Here is a 25,209-nt window from a genome sequence, read left to right on the forward strand (position 1 = left end):
TAAGTTTAGCAGCAGGGTAGCTCTGTACTCAGGGGAAGGTGGGTTTAACCCCCTCCCTGGCCCCAGACACCAGCTGGGGTTTGCCTGAGGGCAGGGTAGTCTCTGTCTCCTGTCCCACCTCAACCCTTCTCTGCTGGAATAAACAGACACAACAGCCCAGCCCAGGGCTGGAAAGCATGCTGGGATGCTGGGGGACTGTGATTTAATTTGAACCAGGAAAGGGTCTGGGACAGAAGTTTCATAAACCAGTTTGACCCAAATCAGTTAAGTCTGATACTACATTCAACCAGGTTTATCTTAAACCAGTCTCAGCCATTTTGAAACTAGTTTATGTGCACTGAATTTCTGCTCTGTTACAGGTTTAAACCAGTTTCTGATCACTTAAACTAGCTTATGTGTACCTTCTGTCCTTAGCCATGATGCAGTTGCCAGCAGTAGCAGGGGTATGGTCTTTCCCTTCCAGTCCTATAAAGGACCTTATTTTTCCTGGTTTTTCTCTGCATTCTTACACTCACAATTATTTACCAGTATTCTGTAGCTGCTCTTTGTTGAAGTAAAATTTATCATTGTGGGTACAGTCTACCAAAAGGTGCTTTACTAAGGGCCATGTCAGACATATGGATGCATTAACTGCACTTAAAATGTGAGTATACATGCTTTCAAGAAGTAAAACACCTGTTAAAGGCACTACTATAGTAACAGGGGTGTAGGTTGTAGCCGTGTTGGTCTAAGGACATAGGCAGACAAGGTTCCTTGGGTAAATCTGATATCTTTTATTAGACCAACTTAAATAGTTGGAAAACAATTATTAAGCAAGCTTTTGGGTTCAAAAACCCTTTGTCAGGCTAAGGAAGTTTCAGCAGTTGGTGTGTGCTCTTCCTGGATGGAATGAAAAGTAAAGAAGCCAGAGGCTGGGCTGGTATGCATACAAGACAGGTAGTCAGTGAAAATGTAGATTGAGGAGTCAATGGGTGAGAGACAGGCTGGTGGGGGGAGAGTGGAGAGCTACCTGGGGAGTCAGATGTCAGGCAGGTTATAATGTGTCATAAATCCAATGTCTATATTTAGTCCATGATCTCTAGTATCCAGGAGGTTGATGAAGTGGAGTTCATAGGCTCGTCTCTGGGAAGTGTTTTGTAAGTTTCCTTTGAGGATCAGGACTGAGAGATTGGAGAGAGAGTGGTTTTCTTATGAGAAATGTGCCCCCACAGGTAATTGGGGTAATCCCCTTCTCTCTCTCCCCACCCCACCAGTCTGTCTCTCACGCGTTGACTCCTCAATCTACATTTTCACTGACTACCTGTCTTGTATGCATACCAGCCCAGCCCTGGCTTCTTTACTTTTCATTCCATCCAGGAAGAGCACACACCAACCGCAGAAACTTCCTTTGCCTGACGAAGGGTTTTGAACCCAAAAGCTTGCTTAATAATTGTTTTCCAACTATTTAAGTTGGTCTAATAAAAGATACCAGATTCACCCAAAGAACCTTGTCTACTATAGTAACAAAGTTATGACGTTTCACGAGAAGAGTATCTCCAGATCATATTAAGTGATCAGCCATCATCAGATCTCAGACTGTTCCATAGAGATAATAGAGTGATCTGAGGTCCTCCTGGCACTGGCGGGATCCAGTGGCAGGAGTGGCACCCTCTCCCAAGCTCAGCTTGCTATGCGTCCCTCTCCTGCCGCAAGCAGCAGAGACTTGGCTTATTCTAGTGTGCCGGGGCAGGCACTCCGAGGCTGGGCAGTACTGGGCATGTAGGCATGGGGGTTGCACACCCTCTTGGGCAGATGTGCAAGGTGTAGTACTAAGTTCCATGGTCAGTGTCTAGGGTGGGGGGAGGCACAGCCAGCTCCCTCCCTGTCCTGAGCGGGCTAAGATTGTAGTAAGCATTACTGTGAGACTACTCAGAACACATACTAACTTTCTGTATGGCACAGTAATGCTTACTATGGACTGAGATGCTAAATGTCCCGTACAATAAGGGCCTAATAGAGCCACTTTTCTACTTCTCACATACAAAGTATAATATTCATATATAAAATATTACAGGCAAAAGGATAGAAAGAGAACAGTAGCTAAGGTGACCAGATCAAGCATTCAAGTGTTAGGAAAAGCCAGACTTCATGTTCTCTGTTCAACCTTAATTTGGCCCCCATGGGCACATCCTCACAAGCACACACGTGCTGGGTTGTGCATTTCCCAGAGGACAAATAGGAGTGGCACCACCTCCCCCCTCCAGGGTCCTGGTGGCCTTCCAGGGCAGCAGTAGCACTGAGCCAGCCACTTGGAGCCTGGCCAGCAGCCAGAGCCTGGCTCTGGCTGGCCTGGCTCCAGTTTCTGGTGGTGCATGCTGTGGCCATGTGTGCTACGCCATTCTTTTTAGTGGTGTTTTTTTTTATACCGGGATCTCCTGGTGTCAAGCCCCCCCGCCCTGTTGCAGATTAGCAGCATAGCACACAGGTGAATATGCGCCACATGTGGTTTGCAGTGCCTCAGATGGCTTTGAGGTGCTGCAAACCACGCATGCACACTTGTGGTGCCCCATATGTCTGTTCATTATGATACAAATTTATAACAGTCTTTAATTATAAGATTACATACTCTTTTTTATAGGATCTGTGCCTCAGTGCACAGGATGGATGGTGCTAGGATAATGAAGTTATTTAGTGGGCTTTTTATCCCCCGTGTTTTATTTACTGCACATTAATCAAGCCTGTTGTGGAGAAAGAACTATTTATTTCCTACTAGGTATTTATATACTGCTCATCACTGTAGTGCCTGATCTTCTCAAACATCCATTAATTATTTTTATTAAATTATCTCCATTCCACTGATACATCACAAAGAATGCAAAAAAAGTCCACTTACTTCTGGTATTTCAGGTTGAATAGTTATCACCTAGTATTTCAGAGTACTCAGCATTCATTATGTTACACTTATTCAAACCCAATCTCTTGTTGATTTTAGTTGCACTTCTGAAAACTCAGACTTTTTACAAATCTGACTACAGTTGCAAGTGAAGTACTAAAAATAAGGGACATAGAGTTAATGACACTTGTGAAAAGTGTGGGTTAGGTGACTTGCCAGCATCACAGAAGCACTCTTTTGAAGAAACAGACAGAATCCTGAGTAGCAATCAGTTGGCTTACCAGTGAAACAGTCCTTTTTCTTACTGAAGTCGTCTGCCTCATTCATTGCACACCTTCCAAATTCTGCACCAAATGGGCAGAGATACAAAAGACAATAGCATCCTTTACTATACAGCCATGATTCACCCCCAAAGCAGGTCCATCCTGTACACTAAGTACAGCAGCGGTCTTGGGAAGAAGTAGTATGTGATCCTCTAATTAAAGACTGTATTATAACACACACACATTTAAGGCTACCCCGACAATCTTAATTCTGGCATTTCCTAATTTATTGGTGTTTGACTTTACAAATGTAATGATGCTCTTCTAATGTAATTATAATTAATTTCCCAGATTTTTTAAAAGGAAGCTGAACAAACAGAAATGTCAGGGGTGCAGGAACATCAGCACGGCTATGGCCACAGAGTGAAATTGCCCTGCACACGTTTGTTTTAAAGGAGGCACGTTGCAGCCGAGCTAAGTGGCTGAAAGAGAAAGTCGTGCCTGCTCACATTACATTCAGGCAGGAGCCCTGTTTCTGCTGAGGCTTTTCCTAGTTTGGCTCTGACATTCCTCCTGAGAATGGAGACATGCAGGGCAGTTCTACCTGGTGGAGCAGCAGCCTAGAGTTAAATGTTTCTCCACTAGGTAGAACCAGTCTGGGAAGAGCCACAGCAGAAACAGTGTGCCTGCCCTATTAATGTAATGCAAGCAGGCCTGGTTTTCTCCTGCAGCTACTTCTCAGCTCGGCTCCAACAGGTCTCCCAGGAATGGAGGTGCCTGGGATAGTTCCATCATCCCCATGCCCCTCTGTTTCTGGGAGACACCATGCAGGGTCAGATCAGGAAAGGCTGCGGCAAGGGCACATGCTTCTGCCACAGCTGCTTCCCCATTTGGCCCTACAGAAGGCATGCAGTGCAGTGAGGTGAACATAAGATAATTATGTCTAATCAGTAGCCAGTATATTCATTGATAATAATTGCAATGTTTATGTTATAATATACACAATATTAAAATTAGCTTTTTTAAATGGGGTGCTGCTTCACTCTGAAAAGTTTTGGAGGAGTACCTTGAGTCTAAGATGGCTGAGAAACACTGTTGTAGGACTTGGGGATGCCTGGTCTTTCAGAGTCCAGCACTCTAGGGCAGCATTCCATGCAGACTTCTCAGGTTACAGACTCCTAGGCTTCTGTCTCTCTGAGACACCAGTGGCATGCAGCCTGTCCTGAAGTTGGGGTACCATTTTGTTTCACAGAGAATTTCACCTTTTTTTTGCATTGAAATTAGATCAGATTTTGGAATAGTGACTTCGTCTGCAGAACAGAATGATCTTTTTCTTCCAGATTCTAATGTTGCATTTTGAAGCCTCTGGGGCATATTTTGTAGTGTCAAGTGATCCTCAATCTGTTTTATTTCAATGGATCATTAAGGCATTCTTTTGCAGAACCTGAAAGCATAGTGGGAGCACTGCATGTGCACACAAAATATATTTGTATACACAAAAGAAATTGAGCCACAGTGTACCTACAAGATACAAACTGAAATATGCTTTGATTTCATACCAGTGACATTGTAAATCTGAGTCATTTGTGGTGGTGTAAGCATACAGGTGAGCACGTAACAGTACATATAGCATCAGTCAGTTTTTCTGTGTTGCATTTCATCAGACATGGTTAAGCCTTTTGCCCCATTAAATTAATTTGAAAGAGGGATATTTATGGTACTGTCAATGCCCTGTGTTAAGTCTTTCTCTTTACAGTTTTGTTTCATTAAACACTGTTCTCTTTCTGAGTTTCTCTCATTTTCTTTTTAACTTTCTGCTTTTAGATCACCCATATTTTGTTGGTGTTCAGTTCCATCCAGAATTTTCCTCAAGACCTATGAAGCCCTCGCCTCCATACCTTGGTCTCTTGCTTGCAGCAACTGGGACACTCAGTGCATACTTGCAGCGTGGATGTAAATTATCTCCAAGGTAGCCTTTTCTGTTTGCTTGCCAAGGTCTAGTAACATTTTCAGCCTGGCTGTTTTTAAGATAAAACTCTAGAAAGGGGAGGAAGTAATTTCATATGCCTTCCTTCCCAGAATAGAAAAATTGTGATTTCAGATTGTAAGCAGCAGCCAGTAGATTCTTGTATTTTTCCTTTTCAGAGACTAGTAAGTCTAAGGTCAAGAACAGTATGTACTCTTCAAATGGAAGTAAACACATCTTGACCAGCTGCAATTATAGGAAAATTATTTTTAATCTCATAGGAACTGTCTGGCTCTCTAATTTCACCTTTGTTAATATTGGTATCATAGGGGAAAAGATCTGTTAACAGCTCCCGCAGTTAAATGAAATTCTCACCTAGCTGTCTGTGAGTGTTTGTATCAGTGTTTTGTTCCAGTGTCTGTAGTTGGCACTGACCAGACAAAGACCCAAATCAAAACCTGGACTAAATATCTCTGAATTTACAGTAGGATTTGAATCCAAGGCCGAATTTAGTCAAATCCAAATCCCATAAGCTTCATTTCCATGACAATAGTTCTTGGGACATTTCTTGATTTTAGCAATATTTCTTTAGCTTTTTTCAATTCATATCTCTTGGTACAGTGCCCTAACAGAGTGTGATAATAATAAAACAATAATAAATTATTAGGAGTGGGGGAGGCTTGCAGAAAATGGGGTAAAATGGTAACATTATTAAAATGTAGAATTCCAGAATGTCATACTGCACAGCTTGAAATGCTTTGATGTCCTAAAAGTGAAGTGCACAGCATGCCAGTTTTGCTTTCTTTGAGCACTGCCACTATTTCTTATAGTTAACAGCGAATCGTTCGGAAGTAAATGCATCTTACCTGTCATAATCCTGGTCATTTGTGCAGTGATGTACATAGATGAAAAAACTCCTTCCTGATCTCTTTCAGCCCCAACCTATATTATAAAGCATGAGTAAAATAGCTTCAAATATTGTTACAGAGCAATCGTAACATTATGCAGTCCTTTTTAAAAATCCATCTGATAGCCTACGCTCATAGTGCATCACATAAGTCAACTCTTTGTGGCAAAAATGGCTTTATTGGCTATAAATACAATGCCTTGTAATTTCATTAAGTGCCCTTCTATCCTTATATTGAAGAACAGAGTGCAAAAGATGTTTTCATCTTAATGTAGTATGATCTAAAGTAGAAGGTTTATGCCAATTGGTTAAATTAAGTGAGAAAGGTCTTCAGGCACTAAGACCCAATGTGATCACAGAGAGGGGAGGGAAAGTTCTACTTGCCCATTGCTTTTTCCTTCTGAGAGGTGTGTGGGAGAAGGGTGCTCCCTTAATCCTCACCCATAGCCCACTGGCCTTCCAGCTTGCAGTCCCATTTCCCTTGACCCCCCAGCCATCAGTATACATACTTACTTTTCTGAAGTACAAAAGAAAGCTGATGTGCATTTAGTGACTGCTCAATGTATATTCTCTAAATTTAATTTGTGTTTAGTTAACAGTTAGTTGCTTAGTAGTTAGCGCTGAAATATTACCATATGCATTGGATTACCTGCATTAGAAGTTTCAGCAGTGGCTACATTCCCTTTTTGTACTCTGGAGAAACTGTGTGTAATATGAAGATGTGATTGCTTTTTGTATCCAGCATTTTTCTTTCTATTTGTGTCCATAAAACAGATTCCAACCAGGAACTGAACATTCAGTAAGAAAACTTTTTTTTAACACCCACTTCCCCCAATTATAGCATGAGAACCCACTTTAGCACCCACCTTGCTGCTTAGTTATGGCAGGCTTTGGTGATAGTACACATACAGCTAGTACCAGAACTTAAAAAAGCAAGCTTACATTAGAAGATAGAATGGGAGAGCCTTAATCTTAAACACATCTCTGAGCATTGCAGAAGGTTAAAAGCCAGTTTGTGTGCACACATGTATCTCCATACATATCTTACCCAGTGGAATGGACATGATTGCTGACCTGAATTTAAACCCATAAATGTAATGTTTTCATTAAACAAAAGTAATTGTGCGGCTCAGGCTCATTGTAACGGCAGTTTAAAATGAATTTGAACCAAGAGGATTACAACTCAGACATCTTCCTTTCAAAAATGAAATCTAAGCACAGTTTTTAAACTCTTTTAGTAGAATTTCTGTTAGCCATTTCATGCCTAAGTGACACTCACTGGCTTTGTAAATGGCATGTTTGACACTTAGGCAGAGAGTGGGATTTTGTCACCCCTGCAGCATAGAGGAATTAGTGTCCACACAGCCACTTCGTATACCCACTAGGTTGTACCAGCATAGAGCTACATATGTAAATCATGACCTTCCACCTCACAGAGCCTATGGTTAGTGGGTGTTCCAAGGAGGAGAGCAGACCTCTTGTATTTTATTCTCAAAACCCTTGTGGTTAGGGCATTTACCCAGTTCCCAGAAGACTTGCCTGCTAAGACCCCTTCACCTAGATGTGGCTTGAACCTTTGTTCTTCTGAGTAGAGTGCTCTAACCACCAAGCACAGACCAGGCATTGTTCAGATCATTTTCCAGCAGAGCCTTTGAAACTGGCCTACAATCAGCCAAAGCAGGAGATACGTGGGGGTAGGAGGGTAGGAGGAAAAGTGCAATTTAGAGCAGGGGTGTCAAACTCATCCAATCCATAGTGGTACAGTGCAGGTCCATTGGCCAGATTAGGCCCAGATTGGATCCCCCTCACCCAGCATACTTGATTCAGCAGCCACTCCAGCCAGCCTGGGACCTGCAACTGAGTGCAGCGTGGATCCTAAAACAGGCACCATGTGCATGCAGTCCAGGTGGCTGGAGTGGCAGCCATGCTGTACCCAGTGGATGCCCAGGCTGTGCCACATGTAGTGACTGCCCTAGCAGCTCCGAGACTGTGCCACATGTGGCGCTGGCTCCAGCCATTCTGGGGCCCACACTGCACTTGGTGGCTGTGAGTGCTGCATGAAGTGGGGGTCCCAGACCAGCTGGAGCCAGCACTTTGTGCAGCGCACCTCACAGAGCAGGTTTTTTCATAGATTTCATAGACATTAGGGCTGGAAGGGACCTCGGAAGATAATCGAGTCCAGCCCCCCGCCCAAAGGGCAGGAAGTCAGCTGGGGTCATAGGATCCCAGCAAGATAAGCATCCAGTTTCATCTTGAAGGTGTTCAATGAAGGCGCTTGAACGACCTCCGGTGGCAGGCTGTTCCAGACCTTGGGGGCTCGGACAGTAAAGAAATTCTTCCTTATGTCCAGCCTGAAACGATCTTGTAGTAGTTTGTGACCATTCGACCTCGTCATCCCTTGGGGCGCTCTGGTGAACAAACGTTCCCCCAGATACTGGTGGTCACCCCTGATAAACTCGTAGGTGGCCATCAGATCACCCCTGAGCCTGCGCTTTTCCAGGCTAAAGAGCCCCAGGGCTCTCAGCCTGTCATCGTAGGGTCTGCTTCCCTGACCTCTGATCATGCACGTGGCTCTTCTCTGGACTCTCTCAAGCTTCTCCACATCCTTTTTGAATTGTGGAGCCCAAAACTGGACGCAGTACTCCAGCTGCGGCTTCACTAAGGCCGAGTACAGGGGGAGAATGACGTCCCGGGATTTGCTTGAGAAGCATCTATGGATGCAAGCCAGCGTTTTGGTCGCTTTACTAGCCGCAGCATCGCATTGCAGGCTCATGTTCATCTTGTGGTCAATGATGACCCCCAAGTCTCTTTCTTCCATAGTGCTAGCCAAAATAGCACTGCCAAGCCCATAAGGATGCTGCAGGTTTTTTTTCCCAAGGTGGAGAACCTTGCATTTATCGGCGTTGAACACCGTCAGATTCTCGTCCGCCCACTTGCTGAGCCTGTCCAGGTCAGCCTGGATCATCCGCCTGTCTTCTGGTGTGGATGCTTTTCCCCAAAGTTTGGTGTCATCTGCGAACTTGGCCAGTCCGCTTCTGACTCCAGTGTCCACATCATTAATGAGGATGTTGAACAGTATGGGTCCAAGGACAGAGCCCTGGGGGACCCCACTGGTCACCGGACACCACGATGAGTGACTTCCATCAATTACTACCCTCTGGGTCCAACCCCGGAGCCAATTTTCCAGCCAGTGGATCGTGGAGGACCCAAGGCGACAATTGGCCAGTTTCTCCAAGAGACGATCATGTGAGGCATAGTCTAGCAGAGTGGCCACTGTGTGCAGCACAGCTGCCACTACAGCTGGACTATGCCACACCTGGTACCTATTTTGGTCACTCCAGGATCCATGCCACATAAGGTCTGGGGCTTAGACTGGTTGGAGCAGCTGCCAGATCAGGTATATTGTGGTAGAGGGAGGGCCCATGGGCCAGATTCAGCCTTTGTGGACTGGGTCTGTACCACGGGTGCGTGCCCTGCCCCATGTGGGTATCATTAGACCAAGGGGCAGCACCAGTTTGCTGGCTGGATCACACCTGCAAGCCATTTTGAAATGCGAGGATGCTGAATGTATGAGATGCTCCAGCATACTCAATTAATCGAATCTGCTCCGACGTCTTCTAATCAGAACACATTGGAACACATGTAAAAGTGCCCTGGGTGCTTAAAGGGTAATAGAATTCCATCTCTTGTGTTTAACAGTTCGACAAATAGGAGACTTCTGAGAAATAGCTGGATGAAGCATTTTCTATAAAGTGTTTTTTCCTTGAAGATGGTTACTCAAACCTGAAAAGTTTCACAGAAACAATCTTTTTGCTAGTAAAGTTTCTAAGTCCCAAAGTAATGTGTCTAGTCACTGAGAAAGCCAAATTAAAAACCAGACCTTTTCCATCCAACCACCTCCTGCCAAAGCCCAAGGTTCACAGGCTAGATCCAGTGGCTCCTCAGGCCAGATCCATCCCCTGGGCCGTAGATTGCTGAACCCTGAGTTTCAGCCCATAGTACATTAGATGAAGCTATTTAGCTGAGTTCTTCATGAGCTCTTTCATACAGAGATATCTTCTGCAGCTATTTATATAAAATGGTGATGGAAATAATTTCATTTAGAACTGAATGAGCAGAACACAAGAATGTTGGCCAAATTAAACATTAATAGTAAAGGAAATGGAAAGGCTACTCTGAAAAGTAGCTAAGTGTTCACAAATATTCTCTCCTTAAAACCAGTATGGTCAGGAAAATAAATATTGTTACAAATACAATGGATAAAAAGTTATCATTCAGTCTATTTTTAATGAGAAAAATCATGAACAAACCGTTTGATCCATCCATTGTCAAAATTAAGTTCTGATAAAGAGCTAGTAAAGGAGTATTTAAAAATTAGGGATTTATCAATCATGCAGCATGACTACTGCTTGTGATAAGGTATTAAGTCTCCTACTAGATAAAGGGGTTTATTTCTGAAAATTTTAAGCTGCTAATAGCAGAAAAAAAATGTATAATGTTGAAAATAGAAGAAAAATGTGATTCTTGACACTTGCCATGTTACACCCATAACTTCTGTCTTCATAAAGAAGGGAAACTACATACAAAGTGAAAAAATCACTAACTGCCAGAGGCAAGATTCTCAGCAGCTATAAAATGGTATATATGCATTGACTTCAGAACGGCTATGTCAGTTTCTGCTCTAAATCCTAAAGGGGGCCATGAGCAGTGAGCTCCATGGCTCTATGAAGAATACATTTCTCCAGGCAAATACTTGATTTTAAAGCTGGCAGATGAAGAGGGAACTTTAAGTGTAATATATGGGATTTTAGAAAAGAATTTTGGTGACAAATCTTATGGTGTCTTATTTGAAAAAGTAATAAAGATTGGCTTATATAGCTGTACAATATCATCAAGTTTAGAAAGCCACTGACGTGCAATAAACCAATAGGAGAAAAAAAAGAAGCATAATGTCAAGTTAGAGAAAGTGTTTAATGGGAGTCTACAGGAAACATCAGGCTTCCCTTCCCTCCACCCCTCCCCCCAACATCTTCATTAATGGTCAGGAACAAGGAGGTGACAGCAAGTTAATGACATTCACAAATCATTTTACTTTAGGAACAGTTGGGAGCACCAGTCAGAACAGAGAAACAATTCTAAAAGACTTAAAGAATTTAGAAACACGAGTTGTAAATAATGAAACAAGGTTTTACTAGTGAATGTGCAAAGGAATATGCTTGAGGGAGGTGAGATGGGTGTAAATAATCCTAACACACCTACTCAATAGGAGGGAGAAATATATGAAGCAATAATGGTAAAAGACTGCTCATTGTGACAGTTTGGATGGCGTTGGACTGTTGCAAACATTGTTTTTGCAAGTCAGGGTGGAATATACGTAGATAGCAAGAAGGAAAATAACAGTCCTCTACCTTGCTCTGCAATATTTTGTTAAATTCTAGGCACTGCACTAGTAGAAGAATATTGATAAGTTAGAGGGATTGAGAAAATGGTCAGAAAATGGAAAGACTGGTCTATAAGGAAAAAAGTAAAAGACCTAGTTATGTCACCATAGTGATGAGCTACGGTGACATAGCGACAGTAGGCATGAACCATGATGCTACCACTATTGCGCAGTAGCAATGAGCTACTGTGCAGTAGGATCGGAAATGACCTGTGTAGTGCTGGGACAGCACAGTACTGGCAGTTACTGCACTGTCATTTAGTATTTGTGTGTTCAAGCTCAGGGTGTGCTGTTTTGCTAAATGGACAGTAAGGAAGGGATTCAGTATCCAAATATAGTAAATGAGGAGAAGGTACAAATGCACTTAAATGTACAAATACATTAAATGAGGAGAAGCTATTTAGGGGATATAACAAGGAGTAATGGAACAAAAATTAATAATGGGAAAACTGAGGTGACTCAAGAAAAAATTGAATGATGAGATATGTTTTGCTGTAGTCTCTTTAGGGAAGTCCTATCACTTGGGACTTTGTGTACTGGACTGGACAATACACTTGACATTACAGTAGGAAACTTTTTTGCATCCACATGGTAAATAGGATAAAAGGGACTTTTGTGCCAGTTAAGAGCATCTAGCCTACTACTATGTGTCTGCCACTGGCAGGCACCACAGACTTCAGAGGAAGGTGCAAGAGACCTTGTGGTAGACAGTTAGAGCACGGGTGTCAAGCTCATGGGCTGGATGAACAATCCTGGGCTGGTCTGTGCTCCAGATCAGAACTGACTCCCTATGGAGTGCTCATTGTGGCAGGTCCAGCCAGTAGGCTGCACACAGCTTGTGCCAGTCCCTGGGGTGGTGTGGAGCATGCACTACTCACAGCCCTTGGGCTGGACCTGGCTCTGTAGGCAGCACAGGGGGATGGTGCAGGGTGTGTGCTCCATGCATTACCCTTCCAGACTTAGCACTGCACAGAGCCTAGACCAGGGGTGGCCAGCTGGTGTTTCTTCAAAAGTTAATATGTGTCTACTTGAATCTTTACACAAGCACACAGTGACCAGCTTCCATAGCTGTTACATCACATTATTACATATTACCGTGGCTCTTTGGCAATGTACATTGCTAAATTCTGGATCCTTCTCAGGCTCAGGTTGCCCACCCCTGGCCTAGACAGTTTGGGGTGCAGGCTGCATGTTATGGCCCAGGCCAGCCCCCTGTTCTGCCTACAGTGCTGGGTCCAGCCCATGCACCACATGCAGTGTGAGGGTCCAAGGCCAGCACATGGGGTCGGTCCAATGACCCACAACCTGGATCATACAGCTTCACAGCCTGGATGCAACCTGGATGTTTTACACTCCCAAATTAAAGTAAAAAGAAGTTCCATCCTTTCTAATAAGTTAGTGATGGATTTAGTGGATACGTAGAGTAAGAGTTTCTATCCCTTCTAAGTATGTTGTAATTTGTATAAAGGGAGGTGTTTGACAAATATATGGGTAATGTTTTTCTTATCCATGTAAAAAGTCTAATTAAAAAAACCCCAACCAATTAGCTACATTGTAGCTAGGGATTAATAATATTGCTAAGCAGCTGGCCTCAAAGACAAGCAGGAGTAGGCCATAAGCAATTCACTACCCTCCCAGAGCAAGGAGTCTGTACCTCAGATGTGTGTTTCAGAGGAATAGTGCAATTCCTCAGTGACAGTATGTATTATGCACTTGAACTGAAATCAGATTTGCCTTTCATCCTCACTTTTGTCTCTAGCCATGGACAGACATTACATTTGTGCCAAGAAATATGCCCTTTTCTCAGCACAAAATTCTGTGTATATGTGTTAAAGAGTTTTTTTTGGAACAAAACTCACTGAAAAAAATTTAGATCTTCTAACTGGCAGCTTCTCTGGAGAGAAAAATTATAGCATTACCTGTAGGCTGTCATCTTATCTTGGGGTCCCTAGAACACCCAGTATCCCACAATCTTCTGTTCTCTCTCTCTGCAAGGGGGAGGGAAGGAGGGAGAGTGCTGGCTCGTTGATGTCCTTGGTAGCTGCAGCTTTTCAGCCTGTCCCCTTCCTTGGCAGGGGAAACAGCAGGCTGTCAATGATGAGGCTCCTCTAGGGGTTGGATGAGCCAAGGAACAGCTGCTCTTGCCCCCTGTCTAGTGAGCTTGCCTTTTGGGGCAGCTTTGTAGCTCTCCAGCCAGAGGCTTGGAACACCTGTACCCTCCCCTTGTCACCGTGCTTTCATGGTACTGCAAATTCCTCTCACTGAAATGTAATGCCTGTCCATCCCCTCTGTCATTCTAGCATCACGTCCTGCCATTCTTTTGTTTTGATTGCAGAATACATCTCTCTCTCTTCCTACCCACCTCTTATTAAATAGCTTCTTAATGCAATGACCTTACATTTAATCACACATCATAAAGTTTTGGTGTAATAAAAGCATTGTTTCAGAACATGCCACATTTCATCATAAACATTAAGTAAATTTTATGGATTTCTAATTTAATATATATTTAGATTTTTGGCCCATTTTTAACAGAAAGTGGAATAATTTTCTTAAAATGTTCTTTTTTTAAAAATCAATTAATGAAGTTTTAGTATTTAACATAACTTTCCTACTTAGTAATCCCTTATTGGTTACATCTACCATGACTTTATCCATTTAGCTTAGTTCTCACCCTTTATAGAAAATGAAGTTGCCATAAAAATTGAATTCAGCTTGTTCACATCTCTGGGGACATCAGGGTTTATTCTTAATTGTTCATTAAGAAGATATAAAGCTCTGAAACAATTTATCATATAATCTACTTTTCTTGTTCTTAAGAAGCATTGCACATTGGAACATTGATCTTTATTTTCCAAAGCAAACTAGTAGGATTTATTATTATTACCCACTGCACAGTTGTCCATATTTCTTAATAGAAGTGGACAGCTTAATGCTTGTGGGTGACCATGCAGAAAACACAAGTTTAGAAGTGATCTTGACTCCCAGCACCTGTGGCTTTGCTAGTGAGGTTATGTTATGGGGATGACAGTGCAATTTAGGTTTAGGTCACCACATAAACACATCGGACAATGTTCATTATAACAATGACAGGGAATCTGTTCCTTTAGCTTGCACACCGACCCAGCACTAACTGGTCCACAATGGTATGTAAAGAAAAGATAGAGGTCTAGTAATTGGTGGCAATAAAAAATAACAGATGCAGAATACCCCAGGACTCTGAATGTGTGTGAATTTGGCTATAATGGAGTCAGTGTACAGAGGACATTTCATTCTTGTTTGCGTGTTGGGAGGGAATTTGGGATGGATTTATTCACCAAATAACAATATATAAGAACTAGAGGTGCACTGATACTTCGGTTCGATATCGGATCGGCACTGATATAAAGAAAATTAATTGTATTGGAAATCGGCCTGATGTAGCCAATGAATGCCCATGCGTGCATGCAGCCTCAGTGCAGCACTCAGGCAATGAGGGCTGGTAAGTCTGGTGTGGTGGAAGGGGAGGGAAGAGAGAAGGGGCATGGGGGGGGCAGGTCAAGGCCTCTGGTGAGGGAGGAGTGGGGCTGGGGCAGGGGCTAGGGCAAGCACTGCTCAGCCGGGGCAGGGCAGGCACAGGATGGAGCTGTGGCTCATCCGAGGAGGGGGGAGGCTCCTACTGCTGCACACTGCTTGGCCAGTGCTTGCCTGCTTGTCTGGTGGCTCCTGCTGCTCATCCAGGAGGGCATGGGGGGGCATGTGCCCCCAGATCTGCGCAGGGTGGGGTGGGCCAGCAAGAGCCCTCTGCAGATCCAGGGGCACATACCACCCCCCGCCATGCCCTACTGAACGAGCGGTCAGAGCAGCGGCAGGAGCCGTTGGATGAGCAGGTAAGTCCTGGACCAGCGGCTCCTGGATGAGCAGCACGCAGCGGCAGGAGCCGCCCCCTCTTCCTGTGCACCCCAGACAATCCGCAGCTCTGTCCTGCACCTGTCCTGCCCCAGCTGGGCAGTGCTTGCCCCTGCCCCAGCCCCACTCCTCTCCCACTGTGGGGGCCTTGATCTGCACGCCCCCATGCCCCATCCCTCCCCCCTCCCCTTCCAGAACACCAGACTTACCAGCTGCATGCAGCTCTCCAAGCTGCCGGGCTGGTATCAGAAATCAGCTCAGTATCGGCCGATATGCCTCCTTAAAAATCAGCTATCGGTATTGGCCTAAAAAATCTCTATTGGTGCAGCCCTTATAAGAACTATTTGCAAAAGAGCATTTTTCTGTGATACAGTTTAGGGATACCTGTGCTTCAAGTCTTGCTTCACATGATAAAGCCCTTGCTGAGTAGAAGTATTTCCTTGTACTACAATGGGGCAAAGTGAAGAAGGGAATCTTCCAACTCTGTTATTTCCAAGGCCCCAAGTCACTGTCCTTGAACTGGGAGATAGAGAAGTTGTAGGGACATGACCTCATCCAGGCCATTTTCTCCTGGCTATGTTCACACAATCTTGATGTCCAGAGGGGAGTAAAATAGGTGGTTCTACAGTGCTCTATACATCCCTGTCTGCTGTGGCGATCCAATGTTGCCTGAGCGGTGCAAGTTGAATATTGCAGGTCCAGGAATTAACAAAATGTTTGTTAATTCACTTATACACAAACTGAAAGAAAACCTACAGAAAAAAAATATAAGTACATTTTAAAAAAAATATATAGTTTTTTTTACCTCCCTGCCTGCCATCTGACACCTCCAGGGAGAGCATTCTACCTGATCAACACATCAAAGAGCTACTCAACACAGCTCTCACATTCTCATGGACCCAGAGGGACAGCCTTCCATCTTCAGCTCTCTCTGTGCAAAAATGAAGTTTATTTCCTACCTATGGGGACTTCTTACCATCTTGTACCATCTACACTTTTCCCAGAGCCTGACAAAGGGACTTGGATCCCGAAAGCTTGCAGAAAAAGACAATTTTCTTGCCATTTTCCAGTTGGTCTAATAAAAGGTATCATTTTGGAACCAAGAGTTCTAGTTTTTTGTATGTCTTATAGGTACATTTGTTCACTCAGGCCGTGTCCATGAGAATAAGCTATAGTATAAGCTGTAGTAACTTAACAGCCCACAAGAATAAGCTGTAGTAACATAACATTACGAAGTGCTGGTTTCCATCAGTCACTTACTTAGCCCTACATAAAAAAAAAATAGCTATATTTGTTTACTCAGGCCATGTCCAGACGAGTGTGGACATTTGGTTCCCTGGGGACAATTAGCAGTGACCACCTTGCGCTGCAGCTACTTGTCCCTGGGAATGCCTGTGCCACGTGTGCTTTGGCTCGCAGCAAGTTACCCCGGGGGCAGTAGAGGAGGCTGGGGCTAGCGCTGGGCTGGCCCCAGCAGCCTTACCTGAGGTCCTTGGGGGCTGCAGCCATGGAGATCCTGCTGGGTGGAGCCTGGCTGGCAGCCACAGCATGGCTCTGGGCAGCCCAGCTCCACTTTTCAGCAGTGTGCACTGCCTGTGTGTGTGCTGCTCTGGGTTTTTTTTTTCTGAGGGTTTTTTTGACCAGGGGTCCAAAAAGGGTAAAAAAAAAACCTGCAGAAAGAAAAAACAGAGCAGCACACTCATGGGCAACGTGCCCTTGCAGCGCGGAGACCTGACTGTGCAGTATGTGGCGCTGCTGCATACCACATGGCCACAGTCATCTGGACATGCCCTCAAGGGTGTTACTTGCTCTCTATGGACAAGAGTTTTGTAAAGGAAAGAACATGCTGTTTGGATTTTTCACTTTCTTAGTTAACACATTTCAATAAGATTTATATAGCACATATGATATCAGCAAGCACAAAATATCCATTTAATCTTTATGTTTAATGTCCATTTGGCACTTTAGTGCAATTTGGAAGGAAATACACATTTGATCTTAAGAGATGTTATTACTCTTTCCTGGACAATACAACCCTGAGACTTACCACAGATACTTACCCAAGTATAACACATTTCACCGTAGAGTACATCTTATACATTTGACACAGTTACTGGTTTGGAATGTAAGCACCTGGGCCCAGATACATGAAACTACTTACGTGCTATCTGTCTCTAAATCTGCCAGTTAAGTACCATGAAATCACTCAGTTGCTGACTGCCCTTGTGGGTCCCTGTGTTCTCTGGAGCCTGTTTCCTCCCATAGGAATGTGTAAAGTCTCCCTACCTCTTCCTGAAGCCTCAGGACCATCAAAGTGGATTTTTGAAGTAGGTGCTCCCCTGCTTATTTCACCAGCACAGCCTTTGCATCCCTAAATAGATAGTATTTTGCTCCCATTGAAGGTTTGCTCCAAACATGCCACAGATAAAAGCAGGGAAAACCAGGGCATTTTGGGAGTTTATAGATGTGCTTTGGGAGGCTGGGGGGAGGGGGTGCTTTAATTAGTGAGCCACACTAATTAAAAGTGTCATGTGTATCAACATCTCTGTGCTGAAAAATGGTGATGGGACACTGAATGAAAGATCATCAAACCAGCTTTAGTTCAAAGTGAGCTGCCGCCATTTTTCAGTGTGGGGATGCTGATACATGTGCTGCTGGAGGCTTCTGGAATGTGTTAATTTCTGTGCTGCAGCATGCTCTGACATGCTGGATTTATAGCATGTCAGAGCGGCCTCACTGCACATCTATAAGAGCCCTTTATATGCTTATTTGGATGATCCTCTTTTGCTGCAGTGCATAAGCAGCTGTAGTGCTGTCTTCTGAGCAAGCTCAAAAGGGGAAGTGCAGGGAAAGGTTAGCCACCTCAGTGGAAACAGAATCTACAGTAGGCCTAATTGCTAAAAATGGCACTTACATACCTACATTTTGATATACAGAGTGTAAACCTGAAAAAGCATTTGGCCTGAGGTACTTAATTGGTGCTGTCAAAAGACAACAAAGCACTATGCAATCAAAACTGTACTATTGAAAATGGTGCATGTTGTATTGTGATATTCAGATGCAAAAATGTTTTAATAATACAAAGTTTTTATTCCATGCTTCCGGGCTTATTCAGAAAGAAGTAAGTACACTGGCAATGATGCTCTGATGAAACTGTTTGTCTGGGTGCATCTGGCATGCTTGATCATACTGCTAGCTTTTTTTTTACCATACCTGGTGCATAACAGTAATGTAATTATTTCCACTTAACAAAATACTTAGTTTGATCATCTAGTTAGCTGTATGGGAACTGCCTTTTTAAAAATGTTTAGCAACCTTATCCATGTTAGTAAAGAATATTGTAGGTCAAACTTAGTAAATGTTAAGTCAGTTAGTGTCCCCTCTCCTCTTGCTACTTTGTTGTAAGAAATTTTTCTTAGCAGTCAAAGTTAAGAATTCATAATTAATTAGATAACTCTTTTGCATATCAAGTGCAAGGAAAGGGTGAATTTCAGACTAGAATCCAGGGCTGTAGGCACATCTCTACATATACAGTGGAAGTATAATTTAGATCAGTTTAATGCCTACCCAAATCTTGTAAAGAGACATCTCATTTGAGGTGGCCTTGATTGATCCAACTCAAAACATGGGACAAAACAGGAGCAACACAGCCCTTTATACATGTAGCCCTTCTAGTGCATTGCTACTCCTCTGCCTGTAAGTGGCCGGGGAGAGCACACAGCCTGATAGACTTTCCCCTGGAATGACTGACAGTTAACTTGAATGAGCCATGATTAACTTAGATGTACACAGCATTGTCCCAGAAAAAAACTGGTAGCATATTTATCTTGTGTACTTCATGGCTAAGGACAAACATTACACATAAACTGGTGTAAGTGATCAGAACCTGGTTTAAACCTGTAATAGAACAGATGTTCAACGCACATAAACCAGTTTGAAAATGGCTGAAACCGGTTTGAGATAAACCTGTTTGAATGTAGTATCAGACTTAACTGATTTGGCTTAAACCGGCTTATGCAATGTCTGTCCCGGACCCCTTGCTGGTTTAAGTTAAACCAGACTCCCCCAGCATCCTGGCATGCTCTCTGGGCTGGGCGGGGCTCTGCTCTACAGCAGAGCTGGTCCCTCCCCTGTGCTCCCTGGCTGCAGATCTGGAAGGGACTTGCAGGCTGCTCCGCCCCTTCACCACTCCCTGCTAAGCAGGAATTTCCCCCTCCCCTCTGCCTTGTTGAGGGGAATCTGTGTATTACCTAGCAGACCACATGCTGGCTCCAGGCCTATGACAAGGCAGAATCAACAGCTAGCTGGTAATGTTCCCCTGTTGTTTTCTTAATGGGATGATAAATACTGGGTTGGGGTGATAAACACTGTTATCAATTCCCTGCTGGGCTAATCAGTGTGTCCTGCCTGGGCCTGGCACACCCCCCTCAACTCAGTACTGTAGAAGGGAAGGGAGGGCTGCTCCGGCTGCTCCAGCACCCCTTGCTTCTAGCCTGAGCCACTGAAGGCATGTGCCTGCATTTCTGGAATGAAAAAAGTATGTCAATCCACCTCCGAATTGGTTTAACCTTTGCAGGTTAGACTAACCTGCAAAGATTGAATCAATTTAGGCTCAGCCTTTTTGAATGTCTGTCCCTAGCCCACAGGTACTTAAAGCAGAACAGTGGATTTCTATGTCTATAAGATCCCAGGACATAAGGCCTTCTCCAAGGAGAAAAATGCTACATCTGTTTACACTTCAGTTCATGTGACACCTTCCTTCCATCTAGGGCAGGGGGCAGCAATATGTTCTGGTGGCAAATCAGAATGACCCAGCAAAGGTCCAAGGAAGTCAGACACTAGGACCTGGCTGCCACCACTGCCTCCCCCTGCAGTGTAGTATGGCAAAAACCCCACTCTATCAGATCTCTATGCCACCCAACGGCAGTGCTGTGGGCAGAGTCTTCCTTCGCTGAAACCCCTTGCACCCAACTTTGGCCTAGCCCTAGGCTGGTAGATCAACACTGCTATTGCCTGTTAGCAGTTTGCTGAGTTGATCACTGTGCTGTGTCACATTCTTCGCCATGTCCTTTTTCTGGTCACTTCATAAAATTATCACCTGCATGTTAATTTCTATCCTTTACATACCTATCTAGGAAATAGTAGATGAAGAGAAAACCTTAGAGGACTGCTGTTAGCGCATGAGCAGTACAATGGAAATGGGTTATGTTCTGAGGATTTATGATAGAAAAATAGCAAGGACTGTTATATAATAAATTGAGATTTTTTTCTGGGCAAATAAAGCAAAAATAGGCCCTTTTATATTGTTCTCAGAGTGGACTTGAAACCCTTTGTCTAGAGCAAGGGAGTCAAATTCCCCTCATGCCCTAGGTTAGGTCCTTATTGTGGGGCATCTCAGTCAGCCAGGACCAGTGGTGGAGGCAACTATGGTGGCAACTATGATGACAGGAGTGGAGCAAGGGGCATAGAGCAGGTGGCCTCTTGCTGTGGTGGAGGTGGCATGAACAGCAGTGGCTAAGCTTCTGCAAGGCAAGCAGGGCTGTGTTAGTACAGCCCTCATTTATCCCTCTGCCACCAAGGGCCGTGTCTGCCGGGGTCCCAGAGCCTCTGATTCAGCTGTAGGTCCTGCCCACAGCTAGCTACACCCCCAAATTCTGTAGCTCACTAGTAGCCTGGCAGGCCACATGGAACAACAGCATGGGTTGCATCCAGCCTGCTGGCCATATGTTTGACACTCCTATTCTAGTGTAAAGTAAGAATGCTTTCAGCCTTATGCTGAGCCTTTGCTACCTTCACACTGTCAGTGGTGATTGCAGTCAGTCAGCACTTTGCAGGGTAAAGCTGTTTTGTTTCCTTCCTATTCCTCAACCCATGAGAATGAGCTGTAGTAACATAACAGTACGGAGTGCTGGTTTCCATCAGTCACTTAGCCCTCAGTATTTAATCGATGCTTAAGTCCCACCATTTTGAGGAAAGCACTTTAGAGTGGCATTAAAGTTAGGCATGTGCTGAAATGATTCCTTGGGTGGGGATACTTTTTTATGTGAACATGCATCATTAGGGTTGGAGAGGCTGGGGTGAAGAAATGTTGTGTACACTCATGACACCGTTTCTCCCTCTATGACAGCGACAGCTACAGCGACCTTAGCGATGACAGCTCTCCAGAAAAAGAACCCCCTGATTCAGAAGCAACCTGAAAGCATTATGTGAGGGGAAAAAAACCAGGAGGATGCTGCTGAGGTAAACCACCTCATTTTGATGGTACTTTATGGCATGCAATTCTTTTTGACTTACTGCAAAAAGCTGAGTTATCTTGATTCTCCCTTTCATTTCAAATCACCTCTGAAACTTTCTCTTTTTTTCTCTTTCCTGAAGCACTTAATGTCTCTCCCCTTCTGTTACTGCAATTATATTATTAAAGTCTACAAAGCATTTTGAGTACAGTTTGTGTGCAAGATGCTATACAGTGCCATATTATGGTGCTGTTTGAAAAGTTAATCTTTTTGAGTGTACCTGCCTTCCCAGTCACTTCAGTAATTGTCTTTTCTTTGCCCATTTGTTATTTCCATGTGCAAGTGGAAAACCAGATTGATTGAATCACATGGACAAGCCTTTTCTTTTTGCCTTTACTTGAACCATTTATTTGTTCTTTAATGCTTTAATGCTGGATGCACACCATGCTGGGGTTATTTGACCTTAGCAGTCTTTCCTGCATCTGATGGTCTCATGAGGGCCTCCTCCAGCCCTAAACTTCTGTGAATGCTGCCTTGTATCCCTGGGTTCAGCCATTGTAGTGATGGTGATTCAGCAGGCTGAGTTCGAAATATCAGAGGCCATAAATGCCTGCTAAAATTCTGTCACTTCTAGCTTTTTTAGGATTTTTTTAAACTTTTTTTTTTAACTGTAGCAGTCATGGTTTCTGAATTTGTATTTTTGTTGTCATCTGACTAACCGAGTCTTGGTCTGAGTCTCAGGATCACCTTAGCTATGCTGATCTTCCTTACTGAAGGCCTCTAAAGTCATGGCTGCTATGGTGATGTCATCTGTCTCTGCAGTTGAACTACTCCGTGTTTTGAAAGCTTTGGTTACAGTTCCTTTTAGTTTAATCCCTTCCCTCCTTGCCATTTGTGTGACAGCCTGGGGCAGTTGACAGGCATGTCAAAATGATTATTCAGCTTGTATGCAAATACCATGATTTTGCCTTTCCTCCTTTTTGCAGAAAGACAAGATGATATTGAAGGGAAAGGAGTGTACCACCTATACAATGGATTGCAGCATGTACCACCCGTACAATTTCATGTTTTCCTTTATTTGATATAAGTAGCCTGTTGAGCTGTAAAACCTTCACAAAGGCTTAATTTCCTTGCAACAATGTTTCCCTCCCTGCTGTGGATGGTAGTTGTTTTCAGGTGGCTTCTTATATTTCCATCAACCTCTCAAAAAGAAGTCCCCCATGCAGATGCTGGTTCTGTTTAAAACTGACACAGAAGGCCATCAAATCTTTGCTCTTAGTCATAACCAGTCTTGTTCTGTGATTTCTGAATTATCTCAGGTGAATCTTTAGCTATCTTTGATTTGAGAGAGAGATTTTTTTAACTGCTTTAGAGCAGTAAAATATATTCTCCCTTGTGTGGAAATGGTATTAGCCAGGAGGGAATAAATTGAAAAACTTGCTTGATTCTATGATGAGTTTTTCCCCCCATTTAACCTGGGGCGGAGAAGTCCCTTGTCTTAGAATTGAGTAGCAGGGGGGAGGAAAGGTGCCTGCTGTGGCTCAGGCTCCAGCTCCTACCTGGGGTTGGGGCCATAGCCACGGCTACTGCCTGATTTCCACTCCCTGCCGCCTCTGCAACCTGTCATCTCCCCCATGCAGTCTCTTGCTATCTCCCACCTCATGCAGCCTTGGCTTTTCCACCTTCCGCTCTCCTTCCTGCCCTTACTCTTGCTTCACACCAACAGCCTCTGTCCCCATTCATGGGACGTGGAGCACAGCCCCAGCCTGCATAGCTGCTACAGGGGCTGGGCAGAGGCCTTGCTCCATGTCCCAGGCTAGAATGGGAACACAGCCTGCCAGTGCAGAGCAAAGGTAAGCAGGGAAAGGGAATACCGGAGGCTGGAGGGGGCAGGCACAAACAGGACAAGTTACTTGACTTCCCTGTGCCGCCTGCTGCCCTACCGCCTGCCCCTTTGCGGTGGTGTGGGGGATGAGTTAAAGACGACCCTCCAGTAGTTAGATTCTATCTTGGAAAATTACAAGTTTATACATTTTCTATGTGTAGAATCTAATTATTGGGGAGGGGCATCTTAAATTCAGGTAAATGTGGTGAATTGTTAAGTGTGCTTACATATAAGCTGTGGAGAATTGTCTCAGGTTTGTTTCCCTTGTAAGCTGTTTGTATATATATTTACTCATTTGCTGTTAATACGCGGATTATATTGATTTGTTATAATCCTCTTTAGATTTTAACAATTGATGTTGAATAGACATAGCTTTTCACTTTGTCCCTGGAAGTAGTTTCACTGTACAAATGTTCCAATGTGTGATTTTTTTTTTCCTGTAACAGTAATGTTTTTGAAAATCTTCTAATACAGAATGCAATTCTAGGTTACCGAATTGTAAAGGAGATAGTATAATGTTTTTAATTAGGAATTTCAGAGAATTTAAACATGTGGCTACAGTTAAGTTCAATCTGTTTAGCTGTGAACAAAATGCTAATATAAAACATTTGGAGGAACCAGTCAGAAATGTACAGGGCCAGATACTGAATCCAGTCAGATAACACACCAGTGGATTAAAGCTCCTCCTTGCACTGCCATCATTCAGGGACCACTCTATGCAGGGGTGCTACCCCTATATCAGATTAGAGCAACCTATATGTGCTGTAATTTAGGACAGGGACAAACAGCCTATTATAGAAACTGAAACTATAAGAGTGATGGGGGAACGGAAATAATCCAGTTTCTCATGGTATGTCAGTAGTGCAGGGAGGATCATACCAATGGCAGATCCTCTAGTGAGTCCACGCAGGGCCAGTTTGGGTGGCTGAAGACACAGAATCCTCCAGTGATATGGCCACCTAATATGTAATTTAATATGAACTTAATATGTAAGTTCAAGTTTTGGATTTAGTTTTCTTAAAATTGCTTTAGAAAACTTCAGTTTATAGAACCAACAGATCCTTTTATTCAAAGAAATTCTAATACCAGTAAAATATAAACTAAGCTTCTGATGTTTTTATTTTGGGGTGGGTTTTTACCTTCTTGCCTTGGAAATATTAGGTATTAAAAGAGTTGACGTTATTTACAAGTCTTTGCCAATGTTGGATACTGGCCACTGGAATGTAGAACATGTTACACTTCTTTTAAGATTGTCTGAAATTTTAAAATATATTTTCAAATAAATTATATTACATGAAAATGGATATATATAATGTCTTACTTTCAGAATGTAGTGCATGTCAGTTAAATGCCAGGAGACGATGAAAATAAGCAATTCCATTATCCAGCAGGGTCCGTGGGGCCTATAACTGCAGCCATATCCCATCAATCTGTAAATGTAATCCTAATTCATTAAGCAAAATGTTAATGAGTTATGACTCTCAGTATTCCAGGAGAAGGTTTTCTCACTTGAAAAACTGGGGTAATGCCTAAAACACAACAGAGATTATTATGCGTTGTGAAGAACAAATGCAAGAAGCTGTGGTGGAGCCCAGAACAGTACCTAGACCACCAAGCTCCCTGGCCCTGCCTTCTCCCTCTGTCAAATGTGTATGAGGTGTATGAACAACAGTTGGATCTGTGGGGAGCCTCACTATTCCCAGAGAAGGCCACCTGTTACCAATTTTGGCTATATCAGCAAGTCATTTCCAAAGG

General features: G+C 43.6%; 1 protein-coding gene across 6 annotated transcripts in view; it reads left to right on the forward strand.

Moving 5' to 3' along the window:
• Positions 1-24,754, forward strand: part of CTPS2 (CTP synthase 2) — a 142,820-nt gene extending 118,066 nt beyond the window's left edge. For all 6 annotated transcript variants that reach the window (XM_059720897.1, XM_059720900.1, XM_059720899.1 and 3 more), the window contains 3 exons: positions 4,960-5,104; positions 21,464-21,576; positions 22,556-24,754. In XM_059720897.1, the coding sequence (XP_059576880.1) occupies positions 4,960-5,104; positions 21,464-21,533 (215 nt within the window). In that variant the 3' untranslated portion in view covers positions 21,534-21,576; positions 22,556-24,754. The remainder of the gene's footprint in view (positions 1-4,959; positions 5,105-21,463; positions 21,577-22,555) is intronic.
• Positions 24,755-25,209: the final 455 nt, after the last annotated feature.

The sequence above is a fragment of the Alligator mississippiensis genome, chromosome 1 (assembly GCF_030867095.1).
Source record: "Alligator mississippiensis isolate rAllMis1 chromosome 1, rAllMis1, whole genome shotgun sequence".
In the NCBI taxonomy this organism is placed as follows: domain Eukaryota; kingdom Metazoa; phylum Chordata; order Crocodylia; family Alligatoridae; genus Alligator; species Alligator mississippiensis.